Source organism: Moschus berezovskii, chromosome 12, assembly GCF_049115385.1.
Source record: "Moschus berezovskii isolate FMDL1 chromosome 12, NW_MosBer_1.0, whole genome shotgun sequence".
NCBI classification, from domain to species: Eukaryota; Metazoa; Chordata; class Mammalia; order Artiodactyla; family Moschidae; genus Moschus; species Moschus berezovskii.
Genome location: NC_142471.1, coordinates 92,779,953 through 92,807,821, shown reverse-complemented (window position 1 = coordinate 92,807,821; position 27,869 = coordinate 92,779,953). Strand labels below are relative to the sequence as shown.

Genomic DNA, 27,869 nt, shown 5'->3' with positions numbered 1-27,869 from the left:
AGAGACAGACGCTGTGGTCCAGGAGAGCCTGGAATCGGGGGCGAGCGGAGCGGATGGGCCCTGCGGCTGAGACAAAGGAAGAAGAACAGGTCATCGCAACCCAGCAGTGAGGCCAAGAGAGTAAGCTGAGGCTGGGCCGGGGGAACGGGACCCATGAACTGGACAACAAGGAGCCTGGGGGACAGGAGCCTGGCAGGAACGAGGGCCCTGGGGGAGCAGCAGATTTGGGAAGGACGCCATGCCCTGGGGCATCCACACGCCGTCCCCCGCAGGGAGGCTGAGATAGATCAGTAGAAAATCTGAGCTGTCCCAACGGAAAAGGAAATCGATCATTTCCCAACTCACAAGCCCAGGTTACTTTAGCAAAGAGATTGTTTTTTCACTAGTTTATTTTTTTCCCCTGATTTTACTTTCAGGACGTCTTATCACCTGTCTATGAAGGTACAGACAGAACATAATATAAATGAACAAATGGCCAAGGATCCTTGACCGAAAACTCATGGCCCTGGGCATGCGGCTCTGAGGTCCCTGACAGGGATGGAACCTGCCCCTGCTGCAGTGGTGGCATGAAGTTTTAACCGCTGGACCAGCAGGAAAGTCCCTACGGATACCCTAAGGAACTTCATCTATCTCACTGCACAGGTAACAACACTAAGGCACACACTTAGAAGAAGAAAGGCAAAGACTTTAGACTTAAAAATAAGGTAACTCAGCACGAAGCAGCCAGTCAGAAATTAACAGTAAGGTCTGATCAAACCCTCTACTGCACCTTTGAAGGAGGGTGAAAGAGAGTTTTACCCAATTTTAATGTGTAAGTAAATCCAGATAAAAGTAACTGAAAGCTAAAAACAAAGAGCCATGCTCCATAAAGCTGAGAGCAGTCCTCCTTAAGAACGACAGGCTTCTTCCACAAGGAAAGCCTAGGACTCTCCTCTCTTAAGAGGTGGAGAAGTGTTTTCCATATTTGGCACGTGTAACTGCAGAACTGTCTATGAGTCCTTCTCAAGAGGACACGCCACAGCACCTTGAGAAAGTGGCTTGTCTCCAAGCCGCCTCCCGCACACCCACGTCCTTACCATCTGGAAGCTTCGGGTGGAGTGGAATTCACACTGCATCATGTCGAAGAAGATGGGGATGGTGGCTTTGCGAAGCTCTGTCTCTGGAATCAGCGTCATTTCCAATATGGGACCGACCATCTCTGGAATGAACTTGATCTTGTGTTGACCTTGAATAAAGAAATGCATTATTCAACAATCTTTTTAAAACAAGGACTCTGAAATGGGCTTCAATGGACAAAACAAAACTATACAGATCACTATGATTTTGAAGGCTGGGACCGGGAGAATATACATCCATTTCTCATCCACAGGCAACAATTTTGAATGTGTCCAGCCTGTAGTATAGGAAGTGGACAGCATTGCAAATTTAAGTAAAGCTATTAAAAAAATCCATCTAGCACAGGGCCTGCGGTCATGGTTTGTCTGTTACAGACAATAAACGCCATTTCACAAATAGACAATTACATCACACACATAAGAGGCGTGAGCTGCCAGTGGGTACCCAGGTTTGGAAAGAGCAGGGCTGGGAGATGGGACACTGGGCATCTCACTTTGTAGATAATGAACAAGAGTTGATAAAGTGAAGGCAGGTAGGATAGATGGTCTCTTGGGCCCTCTGTCTGCAACATCATTTGAAAAACCATTTACTATTTGGAACCTCTGTAAATAACGTTGAGTGATTTCTGTAACCTTCTGAACGACTGCAATCAAAGAAAGCAATGCCAGACCTCAGAATATGAAGCTGTGAAAACAAAAGGGCTTTGGTTTTTTTGACTAACGATGTGATCGGAAAACGCTTCTTTATTTATTTTTAATATTTATTTATTTGGTTCCATCGGGTCTTAGCGGAGGCAGGTGGGGGTCTTCATTACGTCATGAGGGATCTTTTGTTGCAGCTGTGGCGCCCAGGTTCAGTAGTTGAGCATGCAGGCTTAATTGCCCCACGGCATGTGGGATCTTAGTTTCCTGACCAGGGATCGAACTTGGGTCCCCTGCATTGGAAGGTGGATTCTTAACCACTGGACTGCAAGGGAAGTCCCCCAAAAATGCTTATTTAAATAACTCCTTTATCTTATATCTCACCTATCTGGTCCAGATATGATTTTTTAAGCATCAGATTATAATATTCATTATGATTCACAGGGCAATAGTATTTGGTTAAAAACCACTTTTGAGACACCTTCTCAAATACTATTGCCCCATGACTGAAAATGAACATTACAGTATTCGCTGACATTTACTAAGTATGATGCAAGACAAGCCTCATGGAAAGAGCCTCACTGATTCTCCACATCATTTTGTGAGATGGCGACCACGCCTCCTTCAATTTTAAAAATTGAACTTAAAAAAAAATTAATAGACTTTATATTTTATAGCAAAATTGAGCAGAAGGTACAAAGATTTCTCCTACACCCCACCTCATTAGCACCACCCTCTCCCAGGGTGGGGGCCATTCTGAACTCGGTTTTACAGACAAAGAGACTGCAGACTTCCCCAAACCAGCATGCTGTCCACTGAAAATAGCAGGGCAGGATGGGAACCTGGGTCTGGGATTCTGAAGCCTCGGCCGTGTCCCCCATTCCCTGCCTGCTTGTCACGGGATCTTTCCAGGGGAGTGGCACTCACCGAGCCTCCGTAAAAGAAAGGATGCTGGCTGTCCACAGCGGTCCCCTATCTGTCTGCTCTAACAATTACCCAGGGGCAGGGAGCTCCCGAGCAATCCAGTGGTTACAATGGCTTGCACTGCTTTGGTCCTGGGTTCAACCCCTGGTCCGGGAACTAAGACTTGGCTGCACAGCCAAACAAAACAGACACACACAGATGAAGCGGACAAGGGCCTGCCATTGTCGCTAGCATTACTGGAGTAACACGCTTCTAAAATGTGTCTCTCAGAAAGTACAACCTGGCTTCTTCCAGGTTCCAAACCTGTTTATTTTTATTTACTATTTCAGTTACTTTCTTTGGAAATGTTGGTGTCCTACCTTTTGAGGCCTCTGCTTTCGACTGCTAACTCAAAAATCTCAGTTTTGTTTTTTTTTTTTCATTTTTTGCTACCACTTTGCCTCACCTGGGCATTGCTCCCAAACCTCGCTGGACCTAAACTCCTGAGGGCTGGGAGTGATGGGGGTGAGCTTCCAGAAAACCTTCAGTGATAAGCGGCCAGCAGAGGAAGGAGCTGGGAGACCCCCTTTCTCCCCACCTACGCCCGGAAAAAAGAAGCTGGAAACCTCATTTCCAAAAAAAGGGGGTGCTGGTCTTATGTGAGATGACATAATTAAATTTAGAGGCAGGGTTATCCAGAAAGAGGGCTTAAAAAATTCCTGCCTTCTTATCTTTAATTTCAGAATTTCTGATTTATTTTTATTTCACTCCATTATAATTTATATCATTTCTTTCCAACACATAATAGAAGAATGCATAAGAGTTAAATGCTTGAATGAATTATTTGCAACATTATGTTATTAAGACTTGTAATTTACCTAGAGTTAATCAATATTACTAATATTTTTACATAATCTGGAAATGGAAGAGATACAATAAATAATTTAGCTTTCCTTAGAACTCAGATTTCAGAAAATAGAACCATTAAATAAATTTGGCTATTATAAATGAAGACCCTTAACAAAACATATAATCCTCATAAGTGGCCTAAATGAAATGTATTCTGAAATTTGTACCGAGTGGACATATACACAAAATATGACGTTCAACAAGGAATCTGAATACTACTAAAATCTTATTAAAAAAACTTATTAACCTCTACTAAATACTTTGACTAAAGCTCTAACGAAATGTGATTTTCATCACTTCCCCCAAAGCTTATGTTTCTGAAAGGCATGTAACTGAGGCAAAGCATTCTCTGAAAAATGCTACTATATTCTGTCTCTTAGGTGTCACTTCTGTTGTATTATGTCTAAAAAAAATGCCAGAGCCAGTGTTTCAGAAAACAGATGCTGGTGATAGAGGGGTGTTCATCAAGCACAGCTGCAATTTCACAGAGGACTCTGTCACCGACAGTCTTTACTGCTCCAGGCTGGGAGGAAAGGATAGGATAGTAACAAGTGGCTGTGAACGCAGGGATTGGAAAGGTATGTTCCAGAAACAACGGTGTCCAATTTCACTGTAATTGTTACAGTAATAATCTCAGATTGTTACTCCTCCCATTAATGCAGGACACACTGCCTGGGCACCAGTATTGAGCTCAGCCACAGCGAGGTCCCCAGGGTTTAGCCTTGGAGAACCAATGGTCCTCAAGATGAGAGAGGGCTGGATGCAATTCTCCAGTATTTGTCTTTTCCTTTTTTTTCTTGTTCTGGCATTTGCATTATGGATTTCCCCTGGAGCATCTCTTGTTCAAATTTAATGATGAAATCAGGCTTGGAATCAATGGGGAACAAGGTGACTCTTGAACTGTAGACTTTAAGAAAAAGAGGACTTATTTTTCTGTTTGTATCCTTTTGAGACAAAGGAAGAACACGGTAATTGTTGGATCACAATGGGATTCTTTCACCTCTGGTCACCTCTGCCCAACTCCTGGTTTGTTGTTTGGTCATTCAGTTATATCTGACTCTTTGCGACCCCCATGGGCTGCAGCCCTCCAGGCTCTTCTGTCCTTCACTATCTTCTGGAGTTGGCTCAAATTTGGGTGCAAAATTCCTGGTTCAGTTCAGTTCAGTTCAGTCGCTCAGTCGTGTCCGACTCTCCGTGATCCCATGAATCACAGCATGCCAGGCCTCCCTGTCCATCACCAACTCCCGGAGCTCACTCAAACTCATGTCCATCAAGTCAGTGATGCCATCCAGCCATCTCATTCTCTGTCGTCCCCTTCTCCTCCCACCCCCAATCCCTCCCAGCATCAGACGCTTTTCCAGTGAGTCAACTCGTCGCATGAGGTGGCCAAAATATTGGAGTTTTAGCTTTAGCATCAGTCCCTCCAATGAACACCCAGGATTGATCTCCTTTAGAATGGACTTGTTGGATCTCCTTGCAGTCCAAGGGACTCTCAAGAGTCTTCTCCAACACCACAGTTCAAAACCATCAATTCTTCGGCGATCAGCTTTCTTCACAGTCCAACTCTCACATCCATACATGACCACGGGAAAAACATAGCCTTGACTAGACGGACCTTTGTTGGCAAAGTAATGTCTCTGCTTTTTAATATACTATCTAGGTTGGTCATAACTTTCCTTCCAAGCAGTAAGCGTCTTAATTTCCTGGCTGCAATCAGCATCTGCAGTGACTTTGGAGCCCAAAAAAATAAAGTCTGACACTGTTTCCACTGTTTCCCCATCTATTTCTCATGAAGTGATGGAACCAGATGCCATGATCTTCGTTTTCTGAATGTTGAGCTTCAAGCCAACTTTTTCACTCTCCTCTTTCACTTTCATCAAGAGGCCTTTGAGTTCCTCTTCACTCTCTGCCATAAGGGTGATGTCATCTGCATACCTGAAGTGATTGATATTTCTCCCGGCAATGTTGATTCCAGCCTGTGCTTCTTCCAGCCTGGCGTTCCTCATGATGTACTCTGCATATAAGTTAAATAAGCAAGGTGACAATATATAACCTTGACGTACTCCTTTTCCTATTTGGAACTAGTCTGTTGTTCCATGTCCAGTTCTAACTGTTGCTTCCTGACCTGCATACAGGTGTCTCAAGAGGCAGGTCAGGTATTCTGGTATTCCCATCTCTTTCAGAATGTTCCACAGTTTATTGTGATCCACACAGTCAAAGGCTTTGGCATAGTCAATGAAGCAGAAATAGATGTTTTTCTGGAACCCTCTTGCTTTCTCCATGATCCAGCGGATGTTGGCAATTTGATCTCTGGTTCCTCTTCCTTTTCTAAAACCTGCTTGAACATCTGGGAGTGCATGGTTCACATATTGCTGAAGCCTGGCTTGGAGAATTTTGAGTATGACTTTACTAGCGTGTGAGATGAGTGCAATTGTGCAGTAATTTGAGCATTCTTTGGCATTCCCTTTCTTTGGGATTGGAATGAAGACTGACCTTTTCCAGTCCTGTGGCCACTGCTGAGTTTTCCAAATTTGCTGGCATATTGAGTGTAGCACTTTCACAGCATCATCTTTCAGGATTTGAAAGAGCTCAACTGGAATTCCACCACCTCCACTAGCTTTGTTCGTAGTGATGCTTTCTAAGGCCCACTTGACTTCACACTCCAAGATGTCTGGCTCTGGGTGAGTGATCACGCCATCGTGATTATCTTGGTTGTGAAGATCTTTTTTGTACAGTTCTTCTGTGTATTCTTGCCACCTCTTCTTGATATCTTCTGCTTCTGTTAGGTCCATACCATTTCTGTCCTTTATCGAGCCCATCTTTGCATGAAATGTTCCCTTGATATCTCTAATTTTCTTGAAAAGATCTCTTGTTTTTCCTATTCTTTTGTTTTCCTCTATTTCTTTGCATTGATTGCTGAGGAAGGCTTTCTTATCTCTCCTAGCTATTCTTTGGAACTCTGCATTCAGATGCTTATATCTTTCCTTTTCGCTTCTCTTCTTTTCACAGCTATTTGTAAGGCCTCCTCAGACAGCCATTTTGCTCTTTTGCATTTCTTTTCCATGGGGATGGTCTTGGTCCCTGTCTCCTGTACAATGTCACGAACCTCCGTCCAGAGCTCATCAGGCACTCTATCTATCAGATCTAGTCCCTTAAATCTATTTCTTACTTCCACTGTATAATCATTAGGGATTTGATTTAGGTCTCCCCAATTCTTAAAACCCCACCGGGAGTTTTTCTTCTCATGGCAAAACATGGAGCTTATTCTTTGGGAACCAGACCACTCTGTCTCAGGGAGGGGCTGGCTTCTGCCACCTGAGCAACCCCCCCCCGGGGTGTCTGGAAGATCTCCTGAGGATCACGAGTGTTCGGAAATCCCGGACATTAAGCGTTAAACATTGTCTAGTCCTGGGAAAATCTTCGCATACACAAGGGTAGACAAGAGCCAAAATTTCCATCACCCCGTCAAACAGATGCGGCTCCACTGTATATGGGTTTTATGGGAAACACACAATTTTTCCAAGTCTCCAAAAATACCCCCAAGGGGAATCTCTGCATGACAAATATCCCAGGCCCAGCCTGGCAGATAAAGATCTCACTGCAAGCACATTTGTTCTGGCCAGATTCGAGTGGCTGCGGCTCCAGGGTGCTGTACGTAATAAACAAAATGTAAATTGGAGGTGAGAAAGGCGACAGGGAGATGGGGGCTCCGCGGGCTGCTGCACGGGGCATGCTTTGATAAATAACTGAAGAGCGGGGTAAATAAGCACATTTCTCCCCCTTGTTTTGGGAGAGAGTCTGCCTTTGATTTCTCCTTTTGCACTCAAATTATGACAGGTATGGGAGGAAAAAAAAAAAAGAACCAGGACATGCTGCTCCGTCCCATGGGGCAGCGCTGTGTCTGTACTTGCATGAAATTCAGAAACAGAGACCCCGGATCCTTGCTCTGAAGCTTGCTCTGTACGGAGGCGGGTTCTGAGTCATGTACACGGCACACAAGACTCAAGGCAAAAGTCTTCTCAGGGTGTATTTGGCTCCGGGTGAGAGGTAAGTAATTTTAAGAGGATGAATATATCTGACTTGTATTTTTTTTATTTTCTCGGTGGAGCTGGCTAGATCAGAATGCCAACATGGTCCCAAACCTGAACCCATTTGAAAAAAAAAAAATCCTATAAAAAAACTGTGTAGAAAACAGGTTGTGTACATCTTGGGAAACTGAAGCACGCTGTCGTAAATATCTATTAGAGTGGCGGCCTCAGCAGTGACACTTGGCAGGCAGGCTCCAACACATGAGATTCACAACAGCAAAGAAAGAGCCAGGTGGCTGGAGGTGACCCCACAGAGTGAGCTCATGGTGGTGACCCCCAGAGCTGGCCTTAGCCATTTTGAGGGGCTGCTTGGGCCCGATCTTGTGAGCAGCTGATATGTTTATTATTCTGTACACGTTCAAAAATAATTCTTATTTTATAAACAAGGAACCCAGTCAGTGGGTTGATGACTATTTCTTTCTGTTACCATATTCCTGCCCTTCAGGGATCATGGTCACGGTTTAGGCTTACACTTGACCTCCTGGCCGCTTCTTTTGCAGAGTCAAAGGTCCCAGGTGAAAAGCTGCCAAACACCGCTCTGATGTGTGAATCACCGTATTCCAATCAGCAATGGACAGGGAGGAACTGGACACATTCTCTCTTGAGGGCATCCTTTACATTGCAAATCAAAAGTCTCTGTCTCTCACTCAACTCAGCCTACTTGGAGCAAAACGACAGGTGATGTTAGGAGAGCCAACTGTGCTGACCGGTGGAGCCTTCATGAAGACCTGGAGCTGGCTTCACAGTCGGAGAAGCTCAGACTTCCCCGGGGCCACCTCACCTTGCTTCACTGAAATCACACAGAGCACTTGAGCAGTCAGTTTCACACAATGATCAACCTCAGGGACTCCAGAGACGACCTTGAAAACACTTTGAATCAACAAAAAAAAGAAAGACAACCCAGGTGTCAGGAATGCTCATTGGTCTGCTCAGCCGGGGCTCGAGCTGGCTTCTGGAGGCTCCCTCTGTGCCAGGAAGGGGTCCTTCAGTGAAAGGCCAGAGAGGAGGAGACAGTCCTGGGTGAGCTGAGCTGAGACAGCAACTACTAATCAAACAAGAAGGAAGCATTTTAGCATGTTAATAACCTGTCTGAGTATCTACCAGGCTGGCTGTCTCTTCTTATCCTAAATGAAAAAAAGACTACCAAGGCATTTTGGAAGGAAGCATCTGAAAACACACCTGGAACTGTCCGTTTAGGGAAAACAAACTAGCTCCCAGTTTGGACTTTAGAGTTGACACTGGATAATTCAGAAGAAGGTGGTGCCATTCTCTCAGGAAGGACGGGGGTGAAAGGTGAGTTCAGAGAGGTCCCTGGTTCCGAAGCACGTTGGGTGCCCGCTGTGGGCCCAGCCACAGAAGGCAGAGCCCATAGCATACTTGGACCCTGGCATCTGAAAAAGCCCCTGGCTCCCACTTGTCCAGCCAGGGACAACTCCCTCCATCCCTGCCTGCCCTCCCCTGCCCCTCCCTTGAATGGGGCTATCCACGGAACTTTCCTGGCAGGAGGCCCGAAGTCTGACCTGCCAGGAAACATGACAGATGCACCCGTCAGAGCCAGATCAATTAAAATGAATCATGAGAAGTCCTCCTCCCTATTCGAGGAGCCTGAGCTTTTCCCTACTGAGATCATCATCATCATCATCATATATATATATATATGAAACAAGAATTATTGAACTTCAGGCTTGGAAGGCTCTTGGAAGCTTCCATCCAACCTCTTTATCTTACAGCCTAGAAAGCTAAGTGAGGAAAGCCCTGTGAGTCACGTGACAGAGGCCACAGAGCCAGGCAGCGTCAAGGCAGGACGGGCACTGGGGAGGGACTCACTTGGCCTCTTCCCTGGGAACTCAGGGTGCCTGCGTTCTCCCCAGGGATGGCAGGAGGACCAAGGACAGGATGGAGCCCGGAGGGCTCTGTGTTGGGGATGTAGCCAAGATTTTTCACACTGAGAGCCAGTGCTTCGATTCTAGACGTTTAAGCTGCTTACGGGGTCCCCTAGCGTCTCCAGGACTCATACCATACATGCACTATACTGGCTAACATTTTAATAGAGAATTTCTTCGCTGTATTAATTCTCTTATTAATAAAATTGCTTTCACTGTGCTAACATCTTATCATTTTACTTCTCTTTTTTACTGTAGAGTACACAAGATGAGATCTACCTGCTTCAATTTTTACACGCAAAACAGCATCGTTAATTGTACGTTAATATGTACAAGAGCGGATCTCCAGAATGCACACATCATGCAGAAATGAAACATTTCAGCTTCTGATCAGTAGCTCCATGGCTCCCCCGGCTTACCCCTGCCCCTGGCAACCACCCCTCTGCTCTCTGCTCTAAGGAGTTTGATTCCTTTAGAGACCTCATGTAAGAAGACTCACGCGGTGTTTGTCCATCTATGACTGGCTTATTTCACATCGAACAACGGTCTTCAGGATCTTTCTTCCTTTTGCATGTGACAGGACTTCTCTCTCCTTTAAGACTGAACAGTACCTCACTGCACACATATACACACCACGTTTCCTTCACCCGTTCTTCTACCAGTGGACGTACAGGTCTCCTCCGTACCCGACTGTTGTGAACAGTGTTGCAGTGAACGTGGGAGTACCCATCTTATCCAGATTCTGATTCCAGTTCATTAGGATAAGTAACCTGGAGTAAGATTGCTGGATCATGGGACACTTCTATTTTTAATTTATTGGGGAACCTCCATGCTGTTTTCCATAGCGGATGCACCATTTTACAATCCCACCAGCTGTGTACAATAGTCCCAACTTTACCTCCTTGCAAACATGTGTCTATGTTTACACCATGGTGTAAGGCGATGGCCCACTGTGGTTTTGATTTGCATTTCCTCGATGACTCGTGATGTTGAGCATCTTTTCATATACCTACTGGCCATCTGTCTGTCTTCTTGGGAGAAATGTCTATTTAAGTCGTTGGATCATTTTCCAATTGGTTTATTTGCATTTGTTTGTATTTTTGCTATACAACTGTAGGAGTTTCTCAAATATTGTTGATATTAATCCCTTATCAGACCTGGGGTTGAGAAATTTATTCCCCCACTTCATAGACTATCTTTTCATTCTGTTGTTTCTTTCCTCTGTTGTGTAAATGTTTTTTAGTTTGATATAGTCTACTTGACTTTTCGGTGTCATTTCCAAGAAATCATTGCCAAGGCCAATGTTAAAAAGTTCTTCTCCTATGGTGTCCTTTATGAGTTTTGTGGTTTCAGGCCTTATGTTTAAGTCTTTAGTGCATTATGAGTTGATTTTGGTGACTTTTATCTAAATATTTTATTTATTTTTATGCTATTATAAACGGGGTTGTTTTCTTAATTTCTTTTACAGATAGTATGTATAGAAATGCAACTTTTTTTTCCTATGTTGTATCCTGCAACTTTCCTGAATTTATTAGTTCTAATGCTTTTTGGTGGAGTGTTTAGGGTTTTCTTCATATAAGATTGTGTCATCTGCAAACAGAGATAATTTTACATCTTCCTTTCTGATCTGGGTCCCTGTTACTGCTTCTCCTTACCTAACTGGTCTGCCCAGGACTTCCAGTATTAGGTTGACTAGAAGGGGTGACAGTAAGCATCGTGTCTTATTTCCAACCTTAAAGAAAAGTTTCCAGTTCTTCATCTCTGAGTATGATATAAGTTACAATATATGACCTTTATTATGTTAAGTTACATTCCTTCTTTGCCTAGCTTGTGGAGTTTTTAGCACAAAAGAGCTTTGAATTTTGTCAAGTGCCTTTTCTGCATCTACTGAGGTAATCTTACAATTATTATCCTTCATGCAGTCAACGTAGCATTTCACTTTAACGCATTTTCATGTGCTGAATCATTTCTGCATCCCAGGGATGAACCCACCTGATCCTGGGCGCGACTCTTTCAGTGTGCTGTTGAACTTGGCTCGCCAGCATTTGGTTTAGGATTTTTGCCTCTGTGTTCATCAGAGATGGTGACCTATAGTTTCCTTTCTTTGTAGTGTCTTTGACTCTGGCACCAGGGTAATGCTCATGTCATGAAATGAGTTTGGAAGTATTCTCTGCTCTTCAATGTTTGGGAAAAGTTTGAGAAGGGTTGGCATTCGTTCTTTTTAAAATGTTGGGTAGCATTCACCAGTGAAGGTATCTGTCCTGGACTTTGCTTTGTTGTAAGATGATTCTCTTTACTCATTATTGGTCTGCTCAGACTTTCTGTTTCTTCATAATTCAGTCTTGGTAGGTTGTATGTTTCTAGGAATTTATCCATTTCCTCTAAAGTGAAGTGAAGTCGCTCAGTCATGTCCGACTCTTTGCGACCCCGTGGACTGTAGCCTACTGGGCTTCTCCGTCCATGGGATTCTCCAGGCAAGAATACTGGAGTGGGTTACCATTTCCTTCTCTAGGGGATCTTCCCAACCCAGGGATCGAACCTGGGTCTCCTGCATTGGAGGCAGACGCTTTAACCTCTGAGCCACTGAAGGGAAGACATCCATTTCCTCTAGATTATTCAATTCGTCGGCATATAATTGTTCATATTGTCTCATATGATCCTTTTTATTTCTGTGGCATCAGTTTTAATGTTTTCTTTTTCACTTATGATTTTATTTATTTGCATCTCCTTTCCTTTTTTTCTTAGTAATTCAGCTAAAGGTTTATCAATTTTGCTTATCTGTTCAAAACTCCAACTCTTAATTTTATTTAATTTTCCTATCCTCTATTTTGTTTATTTGTGCCCTAATCCTTATTATTTCCTTCCTTCTGCAGACTCTAAGTTTTTGTTTGTTTGTTTTTTAAGGTCCTTGAAGCGTAACGTTGGGTTGTTTAGTGGAGATCCTTCTTGCTAGCACTACAGATCATGGACCTAACTGACACAGACAGAACATTTCACCCAGCAGATGCAGCAGGATACACATTTCTCTCCAGCCCACAAGGAGCGCTTGAGGATGTATCACATGTTAGGTCACAAAACCACTAACAATTCAAGAATATTGAAATCATACCAAGCATCTTCTCCTACCACAACAGAGTAAAGCTAGAAATCAGTAACAGAAGGAAAACTGCAAAGCTCACAAACACATGGAAGTTTAAAACCACACTCCCGAACCACCAATGGGTCAAAGAAGAAATCAAAGAGGAAGTCAAAAATTATCTTGAACAAATGAACAATGAAAACACAACATACCAACACTTGGCAATGCAGCAAAAGCAACTCTAAGAGGGAATTTATAGTGATCAATGCCTATGCTCATTTCTTATCTTAAACCCACATAGCCCTGGCTGTTTTGACTGCACAAGTACTCATCCTACAACCACCTAAAGACAGAGTCCAGTTTTGAGCTGGCAAATAAACCCCTTTGAAGGTAGATTATGTGAAACTGAATACAGTAAGTGATGGCATGCATGCCAGTAGGATGAGCTTCATGGTTTGATTCATGGAAAATGGAGGAAACGGTAGTGACACCCAGGAGCAAGCGTTCCCAGGCAGAGCTGTGCTCGCCTGACACGAGAGGGCGCGCTGCTGACTTTTGTTTCCTCCATAATCAGATTTGCTTCCCTTTACTGTGGTCTCCCATCTCTTATTCCCTGAAAGCGCTAACTGCAAAGGTAGCCAGGAGTTGTTCGGATTTTAAGATACCGCAAAGCTGACAGATGGGGCCAATGTCACTGCCCTCCACTGACTCACGAGGTTCACCGCGATGCCCTGAAATCCCAGTTACTCACCGAGGTTGTACCACATGTCCCTGATTTCGAAGCCAATCTGTCTCCTCATATCGCCATACCTGAAAACCAGCGACAGGAAAAGTGCTGAGTCACTCCACAGAGCATTTGAACATCAGACTTGGATTATTTTTATTTTTGGCTTCATCACACAGCATGAAGTAGGTCCCCGATCAGGTTTTTGAACCTGTGACCCCTGCCCTGGAAGCGTAGAGGCCTAACCTACTGGGCCGCCAGGGAAGTCCAGACTTGGATTATTTTTACGTGCAACAAAAGTCTCCCATCCCAGAGGCCGATAAAGAGGGCATCAAACCATCAACTTCTGCCCCCAAAAGGAATTGCAGGAGGAGGAATTCAGCTGAAAACCTCACTTTCCCATCACCACGGATTATATAACGTCCTCTCCTCTGTGGAAACATGGGGGAGACGGTGCAGAGAAATTACTTTCCTTTCTTCTATCTCTCATGGCATGAGAAAGAGAACCTGGCCTCTGGGCCTGAGGGGGAGTTTGCTTTGCACACATATCATTAGCATCTAGGCACCAGACACCAGATGACATTGCACAGCCCGGCATACAATAAACAGGTCTCACATGTTAAATTAAGCCCTGGAGTCTTAGGCAATCAGACCCGGGAAGGCCTCTTCCATGGAGCTCCCAGTTCCCATCCTTCTTTATCATTTTCAATGTAAGGAAGGACTTAACACCAAGAGATGTCAACAAACATTTCCCCCACCCCCGCCCGTTTTTGTTTACCCCGGGAAAATAAATGCTAATTTTCTTCCCAGTGGGTCAGCAGAGGGGGTGTGTGTTTCATGAGTAAACAGAATTTGATGTTTCAGAAGATAAACCTTTATTAGTTTGTGAGCAATTTAACGTTTCCCTTTATTGCCTAAGGAAAAGGCTGATTATATTAAAAATAATAATTTGCAAAATTATCCCACAGTGTTGCAGTGTCGCAGCTGTAGATCGGCGCCTGCCCCGTGCGTCCCTGTGTCAGCTGACATGGGAAGAAAGCTCTGATTACGGATGACCAAGTTGTGACTCCAGAGGCAGAGATCGGGCTGGTGCCTCAACAGCCCCAGCTGGTGCCACCTTTCATCAGAGTCTCGTGTGCCCGAAGCACCTGTCACTTCCAGCAGGAAAGGACTACAGACCCTGTGATCATCACAACCAAGAAAGATGAACACACCCGTTAGCTCCCCTTGGAGAAGTCAACCTTGGGAACATCCCAGTTGGACAGGTGCCAGGAGGCTGTACACGTGGAGAAACTGAACAGAGCGGGCAGTGTTACTGACCTTCCTCCAAGGACAAGCCGGTTCTCTGATTTGAATGCAGCACTGCCCAGCGACTGGGGCAGGTAAATTTGGTGAGTGAGAGAGGGGACTCTCTGCCCGGGTCTGCGCCCACCACCAAGATACAGTAAGCGGGGACCCAGCCACCCTTCGGTATCTAGCTGGCACCCCAAAACACCCCAGGGGCACACGATCTGAGCACCAGTAAGGTGTGCTTCCTTTTGAGGCTCAGAGAGCTGTTTTTCATCCCCATTTTGCTCCCCTAGGAATGACAGAGGGGTCCCAGCAGCGCAGGCCAGGCTAGGAGGCGGTGGGCTGCGTGATGACTGGGAAGACCATCCTCCCAGCCCTTGCCAGGAGAGGAGGACCAGGGAGGGAAAACTGTGCTCCGTCCAGTGCAGACGCTTCCACCCCAGGCTGGGGGAATGCTTGCTGTCCCGGGGGACGAGCTGCATCTCAGCGGAGCACATGTCTGGGGTAGCAGGGAGCACAGCATCGCAGGGAGGACCGCGAGAATGCCAACACCCCAGCCCCTGCCTCCAGGTGTTCAGACTGCAGCACAGCGAAGAAGGAGGCCAGAGGCCCAGAGAAGGTGACAGCCTATTCCCAGGGCGGGCGCTGTCAGTTACTAACACAGGCTCTAAAGACCCTTGCAACAGCCAAGCCATTCCTTCCCAGTCTAGAACGGTAGCTCTTGAACAGTACGAGTGGTGAAAGCCAGGCTGATTTCCATCAGTGGCCGAGCCTCTCTCGCCCTGACCGAACTCCCTCTCTCAGGTCTTACACTGATTCAAATTAAACCCCGAGGTTCAGAAAGGTAACAGGCAGGGCAGCCCCAGATGTAGCGCGTTCACCATTTCAGTCTGGATCACTAGGAGGGACCCAATGGATGTCTCAAGCCCTACGGCGACTGGCCCCTCGTCCAGAGATGGAGTTGACGCAGGGGCCGCAGGAGAGGGGAGCCGGTCCCGCCGCCTGCTTCTCCACACAGCATCCCTGCTTCCAGGGCTGGCTGAGTGCTGGGCGGGGCTCAAGGATGCTTGCGTTACACTGCTCAGTTACACTTCACCATCTCCTCTGTGGAAACTGACGTGTCTTCACAAGTGTTTGAGAACAGGGAGGATGAGCAAAGATCTGAGCATATATCCCTCATGAGAGTTAGGCCTCCTGGATAAAGACGCTAAAAATGCCATTTTAATAGTCCAAGTAAGACACAGGAGTGTGAAGCTGATACAGGAGGCATAAAGAGCTTGAAGGTGAAGGACAGGACCGCATCTCCCTGGCAGAAAGATTAATCTTTTCTCCAGCTTTAATAAAGCAGGCAGCTTTGACGAATCCATACACATCTCAGCGTAATCCGCAAATGGAGTCACAGCTGTCACCAGAACTTAGGAGGGATTCCTGAACCATTCAGATATCGTCCCCCAAGGAGTACAGACAAGCAGCAGTGTAGAGGACCTGGGATCCAGAGCTGGCGGCCTTAGGGTTCATAAGAGTCCATCCTAAAGACTGATGGTTGAGGGAACAGAGCTAGTCCTCAGGGGCGGGGAGCAAGATGACTTGGCCAAGGTCACAGGGCAAGAGGAGAAGAGACTGCAAGTCTGCAGACTCCCACAAATCCCTGTCCCTCCCCCCGGCCTGCACCTTGAGGACCACAGAGGCAGGCGCCCACGAGTCACAGCACAGCACCGTCTCATCCCTCAAGGTGTGCATGTTCCGTTTCATTCTTGTGGTAAGCCCACGCGATGAGGAAAGAGATGTTCCCACAGCCACTTTCTCACTGAGGAAGCAGAGATTCCTGCTGGTGAAATGACACGCCTGTCTCCGCAAAGCTGGGGTCAGCAGACACTCCAGCCACACCCAGCTGCCCTGTGCCCACCCACAAGGTGAGCGGACACCTCAAAAGGGCCAGCCCGAGGGGCCCCAAGGAGGCATCCTTTAGATGTGAGCCTGGAGACAGCTCAGATCCTACATCCAGGCCTAGAGTTCTAACCCAAAACAGTATGACTCTGGTCTCCCTGGCCTCATCCCAGCACCTGCTATCCTGAATCTTCATCCCAAGAAGCAGAAACAGCATGTCCACCAGAGACAGTGCAAGTTGAGGGGTCAGCAAACCGAGCCCCAGTCCCAGCACACTGGGAAAATCTCCTGACCACCCTGACCCACGGTCTCTTCATCTGTGGTATCAGGGTATTGATGGCATGACGCATGTCTCCCAGGCTTTGGGGAGAACGAGATGTTGCCCTTGTTTGTCTGAGCAAACAATGAAGTCAGGCCGGTCCTTCCTTTAGAAACTGGGCCTCCTCCAGCATCCCTCCCATGGTTTCCATGGTCACTGAGATTGATTTGTTCAGCAAGCATCACTCACTGCTTCATGATTTACTGAATATGTCCTGGAGGCCAGCACAGAGCTAATATGGAAACAGTAATATAATGTGGAGAAGAGACACAGTCCACAGACGTGCGGGGCCTGTTAGCATGGTAGCAGAGATGGACCCAAGACATGCAGGTACGTGTATATAGTTTCTCTCAAAGGGCCATGATCATGGTTCGTTAGGAAAAAGTAGAGTGGGTCCAGGTTGGCTGTGCATAAAGTTCGCTCTGAGAGTAACACTGACTCTCAGATTTGAAGAAGGAAAGCTGTAATTCAGACAGATATGGGACGCAACCAGTAGGTGCAAAGGCTCTGTGGCGGCGGGGTAGGTGGGGGTAGGTAGGTATATGGACCACAGAAGGCAGGGAGGCTGAAGGACAGGGAGCTTGCCTTACTGCTTTCCCTTAAGAGGAGGGCTGTGGTGTGAACCAAGGCTTCAGAGGCAGATCTTCTTGAAATGACAAATATACTAAGCTGCACACACATAAACATATGTGCACAAAAGTTTCATGACATAACGCTGAACTTTACTACCTGCCACGCTAATGCTTTCTTATATTCTATTTGAGTGGGGGATAAAAAAGAAAGAAAGAGGTATGTTGGTCTTGGCTGGTGTGGGTTGAATTGTGTCCTCCATAAAAATCTGTTAAGACCCTAACCACTGCTGTCCATGAATGACAGTGTGTCTGGAAGAGCGTCTTTGCAGAAGTAATCCTGTTAGCATGAGGTCATGCTGGACGGGGCAGGCCTTAAATCCAACGACCGGCACCCTTATCAGGAAAAGGAAACAGTCAAGGACACAGACACAGGGTGGAAGGCCGTGTGAGGATGAACGCACAGCTGAGGAGCACTGATGGGAACCCCAGCCACAGCAAAGGACGGGGCCACCCCCAGAGGTAGGAGAGAGGCAGGGACGGAGCGCTCCCTCTGAGCTTCCCGGAGGAGCCAACTCTGTCGATGCCTTGACTTCAGCCTCTGGTCTCTGCAACTGGAAGACGATACATTGCTGTTGCTTCAAGCCACTTAGTTTGTATTCATCACTATGTTATGACAGATGGCTCTAAAAAAACTAACACAGCGGCCCGTTAAGTTGCTCTCCTGGCCCAGCAAAGGGCTGAGATGCAGAAGGGCGGACATTGGACAAGGCTGTCTTAAGGGGAGACCACAGGGTCACCAAGGCTCGAGGAGCTCCATCACTGAATGGGTGGGTGGAGGGGTCTGACAGCAGTGCAGGGAGGCTAAGACGCGAGAAGGGAAACCTACTCCGGGTTCTGGGAGCTCAGACAGGAGCTGGCCAGCAGCCAGAAGCAGGAGGCAGGATGGGGAGAGACGGGAGGCAGGGCGGGAGCTGGGGGAGATGACCGGCGGGCTGAGACATTTCTGTTTTTCTGGGAAAGACTGGTAACTTCTGGGGAGGCAGGGGAAGGTCCTTCTGGGGAAGGACCCCAGACTGATGAGCATAGGCCTAACTAGACACAGGGTCAGGTGTGTCCTCCACTGCATAAAGTTTTGTCACGGTCAGTGACAGCCACATCACTAAAAGAAGATATGGTACATATTGACAACGGAATATTACTCAGCCATAACAATAATGGAGCAATGCCATGTGCAGCAGTCTGGATGGACCTAGAGATGCTCACACTGCAGTTTGGATGGACCTAGAGATGATCACACTAAGTGAAGAAGTCAGGCAGAGGAAGACCAGTATCACAGGATATCGCTTACGTGTGGAATCTGAAATGCAGTGCAAATGAATTTATTTACAAAACAGGAAGAGACAGAGAAAGTAAACTTGGGGCTACCAAAGGGGAAAAGGACAGGATGGGGGCATAAATGAGGAGCATGGGATTAACAGATGCACAGTGCTTTGTATAAAATAGATAAACAACAGTGATTTACTGTACAGTACAGAGAAATATATTCAATATTTCACAATAACCTATAATGGAAAAAAAATCTGAAAAAAGAAATACTGCGTCACTTTGCTATATCAGTTCAGTTCAGTTGCTCAGTCATGTCTGACTCTTTGAGACCACATGGACCGCAGCACGCCAGGCCTCCCGGTTCATCACCAACTCCCGGAGCTTGCTCAAATTCATGTCCATTGAGCTGGTGATGTCATCCAACCATCTCATACTCTGTCATCCCATTCTCCTCCCACCTTCAATCTTTCCCAGCATCAGGGTCTTATGAAATGACTCAGCTCTTCGCATCAGGTGGCCAAAGTATTGGAGTTTCAGCTTCAACATCAGTCCTTCCAATGAATATTGAGGACTGATTTTCTTTAGGATTGACTGGTTGGATCTTCTTGGAGTCCAAGGGACTCTCAAGAGTCTTCTCCAACACAACACTTCAAAAGCATCAATTCTTCAGCGCTCAGCTTTCCTTATAGTCCAACCCTTACGTCCATACATGACTACTGGAAAAACCATAGCTATGACTAAACGGGTCCTTGTTGGCAAAGTAACGTCTCTGCTTTTTAATATTCTGTCTAGGTTGGTCATAGCTTTTCTTCCAAGGAGCAAGCGTCTTTTAATTTCATGGCTGCAGTCACCATCTGCAGTGATTTGGGAGCCCCCCAAAATAAAGTCTGTCACTGTTTCCATTGTTTCCCCATCTATTTGCCACGAAGTGATGGGACCAGATGCCATGATCTTCGTTTTCTGAATGTTGAGCTTCAAGCCAACCTTTTCACTCTCCTCTTTCACTTTCATCAAGAGGCTCTTTAGTTCTTCTTCGCTTTCTGCTATAAGGGTGGTGTCATCTGCATATCTGAGGTTATTGATATTTCTTTCTCCCAGTAATCTTGATTCCAGCTTGTGATTCATCCAGCTTTGAATTTCGCATGATGTACTCTGCATATAAGTTAAATAAGCAGGGTGACAATATACAACCTTGGTGTATTCTTTTCCCCATTGGAACCAGTCTGTTGCCCATGTCCAGTTCTAACTGTTGCTTCCTGACCTGCATACAGGTTTCTCAGGAGGCAGGTCATGGGGTCTTGTATTCCCATCTCTTTAAGAATTTTCCACAGTTTGTTGTGATCCACACAGTCAAAGGCTTTGGTGTAGTCAATAAAGCAGAAGTAGATGTTTAATTGGAACCCTCTTGTTTTTTCCATGATCCAACAGATATTGGCAATTTGATCTCTGGTTCCCCTGCCTTTTTGAAATCCACCTTGAACATCTGTACTCTTGAAACCTGACTTGGAGAATTTAGTACATTATTTTGCTAGCATGGGAATGAGTGCAATTGTGTGGTAGTTTGAACATTCTGTGGCATTGCCCTTCTTTGGAACTGGAATGAAAACTGGCCTTTCCATTCCTGTGGCCACTGCTGAGTTTTCCAAATTTGCTGGCATATTGAGTGCAGCACTTTCACAGCATCATCTTTTAGAATTTGAAATAGCTCAAGTGGAATTCCATCACCTCCACTAGCTTTGTTCACAGTGATGCTTCCTGAGGCCCATTTGACTTCACATTCCAAGATGTCTGGCTCTTGGTGAGTGATCACACCATCGTGATTATCTGGTTCGTGAAGATCTTTTTTGCATAGTTCTTCTGTGTATTCTTGCCACCTCTTCTTAATGTCTTCTGCTTCTGTTAGGTCCAAACCATTTCTGTCCTTTGTTGTGCCCGTCTTTGCATGAAATGTTCCCTTGGCATCTCTAATGTTCTAGCAGAGGTCTCTAGACTTTCCCATTCTCTGGCTTTCCTCTATTTCTTTGCGCTGGTCACTGAGGAAGGCTTTCTTACCTCTCTTGCTATTGGCTGGAGCCCTGCATTCAGATGGGCGTGTCTCTGTTTTTCTCCTTTGCCTTTAGCTTCTCTCCTCTCCTCAGCTATTTGTAAGGCCTCCTCAGACAGACATTTTGCCGTTTGCATTTCTTTTTCTTCTTGGGGATGGTCTTGATCACTGCCTCTCGTGCGATGTCATGAACCTCCGTCCATAGTTCTTCAGGCACGCTGTCTGTCTGACCTAATCCCTTGAATCTATTTCTCACTTCCACTGTATAATCATAAGGGATTTGATTTAGGTCATACCTGAATGGTCTAGTGGTTTTCCCTACTGTCTTCAATTTAAGTCTGAATTTGGCAGTAAGGAGTTCATGATCTGAGCCACAGTCAGCTCCCAGTCTTGTTTTTGCTGACTGTATAGAGCTTCTCCATCTTTCACTTAGATCATTCATCTTCTCCTGCGAGAACTCCAAAATTATAACTCACTGCTGAATAAGCGTCTACAGGAGAATGTTGGATTTCACCAAGAAGAGATACCCCACATCCAAGGGCAAAGGAGAAGTCCCAGTAAGACTTTGCTATACACCAGAAACTATTATAAATCAACTATACTTCAAATGAAAGGAATGTAGTATAAGTAATGTACGCAAGCAGTTCACTTAACTCTTTCGAAAGGACCTTGGCACAGGTTACAGCTTGTTGAGTCTATCTCCTCTGGTTCCCTTCTAATTCTTGTTATATAGTGAATTTATTTGCAATAATTTGAGCATTTTGGGGAAAAAATAGCACAAACACAAATTAAACATCATATTTTCTTTTATAATTTGGAATGCTCTACCACAGCTTCTGATTAGGTCACATGCAAAGCAAGGCTCGTCACCGTGTACTTCGTTTCGGTTTTCCTAAAATGTAGTGTGTACATCAGTGTGTATAAACTTAACTCCTCACTAATGTTTTAGAACCCAGTGTTTAGAAAGATGATGATTTTTTTTTTAAAAAATATGGTATTTGGTCCAGTAGTGAAACCTGTCCTCTAAGAACAGGCAGGTATCTGAGGATAGACTTCCATAGTTAAAACAAACGAAAAAAGAATGAGAAACTCTCTGGGACCAAATGAGGAAGCGGGTAACGGGAATAACACACATTAGTCACACGAGTTCACATGCACCAACCGGGGTTGGCCATCAAGCATTACCCTCTCAGAGGACAGTTTTAAATAAACATTTTATGTTTAGATCTGCTGGAGGCCCATTCATGAACCCCTTCCTCTCTCAGGAAGAAGTCTGGTTCTGAACACAGAAGCCCATTTGCAGTCACAGCGCCCCATGGTCCCCACCAGGACATATGATGTCTTACAGACTAAAATGGCCACAACGGCTGCTAGTTCTAAGCCAGCTCTTTCACAATGGACTAAAAATATCCCAAGCCCCCAGAATGTGCTAAGTGTGTGGGAGGAAGGAGGTGGGGGAATTAGTGACAGGCAGGTTTAGCCTTCTGTCGACTTCTCTGTCCTTTGTTAGGAGTCACTAGCGCCAAGGATGTCTGAAGGTGAGTCAGTTAAATGTTCTTATTAAGGACTCTGATTCCTGAGGGTTATTTATTTCGTGGTTCATTGCCAAATCTTGTACTCAATTTGGGTTGGACACAATCAGTGCTCTGCGCGGTATGGCCCGTTCTTTCATGTTACCCCCGTGCGCTTTTGGGGAATGCCTCTGGAATAAATATCCTAATTATCTCCCCAACCTAGGTCATTGGGAGGACACGCAGATGAACAGGAGGGAACGAACAGGCAGATCTTCTGTTCCTGGCGTTCTCTGTTGTTCTGGGCCGCAGTGCTGTCGACTAGGAAGATGTGAGAGGCTCAGGGGCCTGCAGAGAGGAAGAGAAGCCGGGGGTGTGTGGGTTCCACAGGGAAGCCCTTGGCTGGATGCACAAACCTGGCAGCAGCAGAAACAGGCTGATGGGGAGACAGTCAGAGGCGATGAAACGGGTGGGTAGAACTCCACTTTCAGACACCCTGGCCTTCCTTTCTAGAAAAAAGTAGCCACCCGCATTACAATGTCCACTGTGCTGGACATCAGCACCCAGCCACTTGCCCAGACCACTGGGGATAATCCCTGTGTCACTTGGTCCCTCGTGCCCTGCTCCAAGTCCCAAGTGCCCCAATCCTGGCCACTCACTCATGCTGCAATAACGCAGAGCATCTCTGCTTTGAGAGGGGGCCACACCCCTTAGGACCCCACAGCCCCTTTTGGGACTGGCTGTTCGCTGGCATGATGCTCTCTGGTAAACAACTCAGCCACCTTCACCACTGAGGCTAAGTACCACCACATGCCAACTCTAGGCTGCGAAGGCACACGGAGGGCCCTTGCGATCTACTTCCATCATGCATTTTTTTTTTAAAAAAAACCTTTTTATCTTATATTGGAGTATGACCACTTAACAATATAGAAGCCCTCCTAATATTTCTTAGGCAGGTTTTGCTATTTAGAAAGCAAAACTGCACATGGATGGTAAAGTGTTTAAGGTGCAGCAAGAGGCAGGGAAAATGCAACACAAATAGATGAACCTGCCTCACATCTTAGCCACGCGGCCTTGTAGGCCAAGAGCGCACATCACAGGCGCTGGAAATGTGGTCTCCTCAGAGGCCCGTCATGGCTACACACTGAGCTGGCAGCCCCAGAAGAGGAACCCTGACGCTGCACCCGAGCTGAGACACTCCTGCAAAGACACCGTCTGGAATGCTTGGGGATTTTTCCCTCAGGGGATCCATGGGACAATTTCAAAGGGGAAATCCAGCATTTCTCCTCCAATGGTTGTGAGAGAGAGACTTCTAAAAGCCCGATCAGAGGCCCTGCTCGCTCAGGGAGGGCAGACACCAGCTGGCCATGTTTAATTTTCCGTGGTTCTGAAGCTCAGAAGGCACAGCGTGGTGGAGAAGCAAATGTCTCCTTCGGTGGCCAAGGCCCATTTCCTGGCGTTGCTTTAGCTTGAATGTTAAGGCTCTTGCAGCAGCAAGGAAAGGGCCCAGGAAGAGAGGGGCTGCACCCTGACCTGGAGAATGCTCAGAATCAAACCATTTTATTCTCCTAAGTGGGAAGGAGATGTCAGCTCTTTTCAGGCAGATTTCCGGTTTAAACGTAGGTTTTCTCCGCAGGCATCTCTAAGAGTAGGCTGTACTGGGAGCTTGGTAAAGACTGGGCCCCACTGTCGGCTGGAGCTGTCTGCATCCCAGCCTCACCTCCATGAGGGAGACACACACTCCAAGGATACAGGGAGGGCCAAGCAGCTTTCCCCTTTGGAGACACCTTGGCATCTCTAACCCCCAGACACTGGGCTGGCAGCGCCTTGGAACAGCATGGCACAGAAGGACCACGGAATGATGAACAGGGATAGTTGACTCAGCACCATGATGTGCCGATGAAATACTGATGTGTCGATGAAGAGGTCCCCCATGAGGGTTCACTGTCTTCCCTCTGAGCACCCATAGAACTGAGATGCTGGTGAAACTGAGGCAGAAAGAGGATACAGGTCAAGAGCGCCCAAGGGTTGCAAAGAACCCCATGCAAGGGTTCTTTTCCTGACTCTGGACCAGGAGCTGTTCAGGACACACTGCTGAAAGAGCCAAGTAGGAATCTTGTCTTTCCTGGGGCTTCTGAGAGGTTCTTAGGATAATAAAAGGGCAAGTTAAGCCCTTCAGATCTCCTGCTTGGAAGAGGCCCAGGGTTATCTCTGGCAAAGAAGGAATCCCGACCACTCACCACTGCACAATGGGCTGTCCCACAATACCAACGTGCAACAGCTTCCATCAGAAGCTTCCTTGTTCGAAGCTAACTTTGGAGAATTAAGCCACACACAAACCACACTGTCACGCTGGTGGCATGACATCAGCACGGCACACAGCAAAAGCAATTACGTCCCCAAACTCCCATCCTGTGCGGCGCTAATCGTCTTGAGTGGCAGGGACCCGTGACCCACCAGAAGGAATCCGGCAATCTTCGACCTGGACTCACGGGTTAGAAAAGGCGATACCCCATTTGTGATCTGAAACCACCCTCTCATGACAGCGTGATGACATCTCAGTTGGTACCAAGTTGGCTTAGAGGCCGTGAGAAGATGATGCTGAGAGACTCGCAGGCTCCTGCCCGTGAATCCGGAGCTGCGTGGACTTACTTGTTAAGGATTTTCGCTCTCTTAGCACTTGAAAAATTCTCCAGTTGCAGGGACTCTTGAGTGAGGAAAGCGACGGCCAGGTGAAAATAGTTGTTCCACAGCTGAAAACCAAAAAGCGGAGATGCTAAGGTGTTGAACAAATTCATACAGGATTTCAAAAACACTCCAAGACGTTTGGCGTCTGCCCAGCACATGCCTGTGAGATGTTTAACAGCTGTGTCCTCTGCGTGCACATGGCTGACCAGCCACCCACAGTGCGGTTCAGGGCTGAGTGTGGACTCTGATTGCACGTGCTCAAATCCCACCAGCTTGGCCACTTTCTGAGGCAAATAACCCAATCTTTCTGTGTCTTGGTTTCCACAGATAAAGCGGGAACTTCAACAGTACCAATCTTAGGGGATGCTGAAGGAAGGATCAAAGGAATAAAGATACCTAGGACCCCCCACGGTGGTGCCAAGCAGGTGCTGATGAGCATGTAATACTAAAAGCTCTTATTAACACGTTACTGATTGGGGGACTTTTGCAGAAACTAATGCCTATGGCTATAATACATCTCAGGTCAATAATGTATTAATATTGTATCATGGAGCCCCTTACCCATTTTTATGATAGTGAAAATATATATAAACACTAGACTATTGAGAACAACATAGAAAGACCCAATAGTTCGTATTTCAAGGACAGCTGTTGTTCAGTCGCTAATTTACAAACAGAGGTGAAAGTGAAATTGTTGGTCGCTCAGTTGTGTCTGACTCTTTGAGACCCCGTGGACTGTAGCCCGCCAGGCTCCTCTGTCCATGGGATTCTCCAGGCAAGAATACTGGAGTGGATTGCCATTTCCTTCTCCAGGGGATCTTCCTGGCCCAGCAATCAAACCTGGGTCTCCTGCACTGCAGGCAGATTCTTTACCATCTGAGCCACCAGGGAATCATAAACAAACGTAATAATTGTTGCATCAAGTGAGATGATTATAAAGAGTTACATAAAAGTAAGGTGTTAACCATAACCGTCTTCAGTTACCAGATAAACAGTGGCAAGTTTCAAGCATGGATGGATGTAGCTAAAGGCTTCATGTATCTGCTCCTCTTCATAAGTGACCTTTCTCCAGGACTAGAGCATCTCATTTGGTTGCCAGGGAACCAGGTAAGTGCTGGTCCCCTTAGCTCACAGATGAGGTTCAGAGACTTGCCCCAAAACACAGAAAACACAGAACAGAACAAGGTGAAGCAGAACAAGGGTCTCCAGCGGCCCACCCCAGACCTCATAAGCCAGTCTTTCCTGCCTATCAAGGCACGTTCTCTTTTATTTAGGCCCTTTTATTGGGTTGCCAAAATGCTCATTAAAGTTTTTCTAGGGTGTCATGGAAGAAACCTGAACAAACTTCTGGGCCAACGCAATGTAATAAACAGGGTGGCTCAAGTCAGTAAAGTACAAGTTCCTTCTGTTTCTTCCTTTGTTTTCGGAGCTAACACCTGCCCTGATGCCCACCATCCCCTTGCGATGCGCTTCTCTCACAGCTCTAGCAGGGATGTCTGGGCCATATTGGGGTCAGGGTCATCGTAAGAGCAGGACCCAGAACGTATTTTAATGCATACCTGCTGCTCATAAAAACAGCATCAACAGAAATACGAATGTGTCTTTTTAAATGACTACTTCACTATCTCTCTCTTCCTTCCCTTCATTCACACAAGGCCAGGACGACAGCTAAGCTACAGGTAACCTAAAACCCCACCCTAGGCGATGTTTAGGGGAACAGTATAGTTGAGCAGCCTGAAGAAGGAGGTTCCCTTGTGGACCGGGTGCCTGGAGACTCAGCATGCCCACCTATAAAGCAAGACTGGAACCCACAGGAGATTTGTGTACCCTGAGGTACTAGGAGGCTGACTGCTGCTCATCTCAAAACTCCCCTGGCCACTGCAGAGCCGGAGCAGGACTGGGGGCCCCCAGGATCTGGGAGCATCTGGCCTGGGGGGAGGTGATGACTTTTGTGATGTCTCTCTCCCAGGGTGCAGCCTGCGTCTATGCATGGGGAATGTGAGGTGGTCCAAGTGCAGGACGGTCCGCAAAGCCAAGCCTGTGCTCTGTGATGTGTCGGGGACAGGACAGCCTGGAAAGAAGGAGGAGCTGTTCAAGGCTGGAGCAGACTAAAGTCACCTGGAAACTGAACTCACGGGGGAGGGCGGGTATGTAGGAGGAGCACAGGGGGTGTTCAGGGCAATGAAACTGGACGCACGTTGTTGTGCATTTGTCCAAACCCACAGAAGGGACAACACATCTCCAGGGAACCCTGGTGCAAAGTAAGCACTCAGGGATTATGATGGGTAAGCGTGGGTGCAGCAGTTGCATCAAATGCACCGTCTGGTTGGGGATGTTGATCGGCGGGGGGAGGCTCTGGTTGCTGGAGGCAGGGTGTTTCCGGGAAATCTCTGCACCTTCCTCTTAATTTTGCTGTGAACTTAGGACTACCCATTAATAAAATACAAAAATTTTTAAAATCACATAAAAATACAAACATTAAAAAAACCTGTAAGGGTTTCCCTGGCAGTCCAGTGGTTAAGAATCTGAGCTTCCACTGCAGGGGGAGTGGGTTTGATCCCTGGTGTGGGAAGTAATATTCCACATATCGTGCACTGCAGTCAAACAAAACAAAAAACCAACCAAACAAAAAAAATCCCTGTAAGCTAAGGATGATTTGAGCTGTGACAACTAATGGCATTCACAATGCTGGCCTGAGAAGCAACAAGTTCCACGATTGGGTCAATGGACCTTGAACGTGGTCTGGAGGCTGGTGAGCGCTGATAATGGTGTGAGGGTGGCGGTCTTACTCTAGTTATGTAGGGGAAGGCCTCTGTTTGTATGAAATATACACTACAGATTGGGGGAGGTGACAGGATGTCAAGCTGGCAGCTCACTAGGAGAATGTTG

General features: G+C 46.5%; 1 protein-coding gene across 2 annotated transcripts in view; it reads right to left on the bottom strand.

The window, feature by feature from the left end:
* DOCK1 (dedicator of cytokinesis 1) overlaps positions 1 to 27,869 on the bottom strand; it is a 570,880-nt gene that overhangs the window by 85,455 nt on the left and 457,556 nt on the right. For both annotated transcript variants that reach the window (XM_055424405.2, XM_055424406.2), the window contains exons 31-33: positions 24,945 to 25,045; positions 13,371 to 13,429; positions 1,077 to 1,225 (exon numbers count right to left, since the gene is read on the bottom strand). In XM_055424405.2, coding sequence (XP_055280380.1) covers positions 1,077 to 1,225; positions 13,371 to 13,429; positions 24,945 to 25,045 — 309 coding nt within the window. The remainder of the gene's footprint in view (positions 1 to 1,076; positions 1,226 to 13,370; positions 13,430 to 24,944; positions 25,046 to 27,869) is intronic.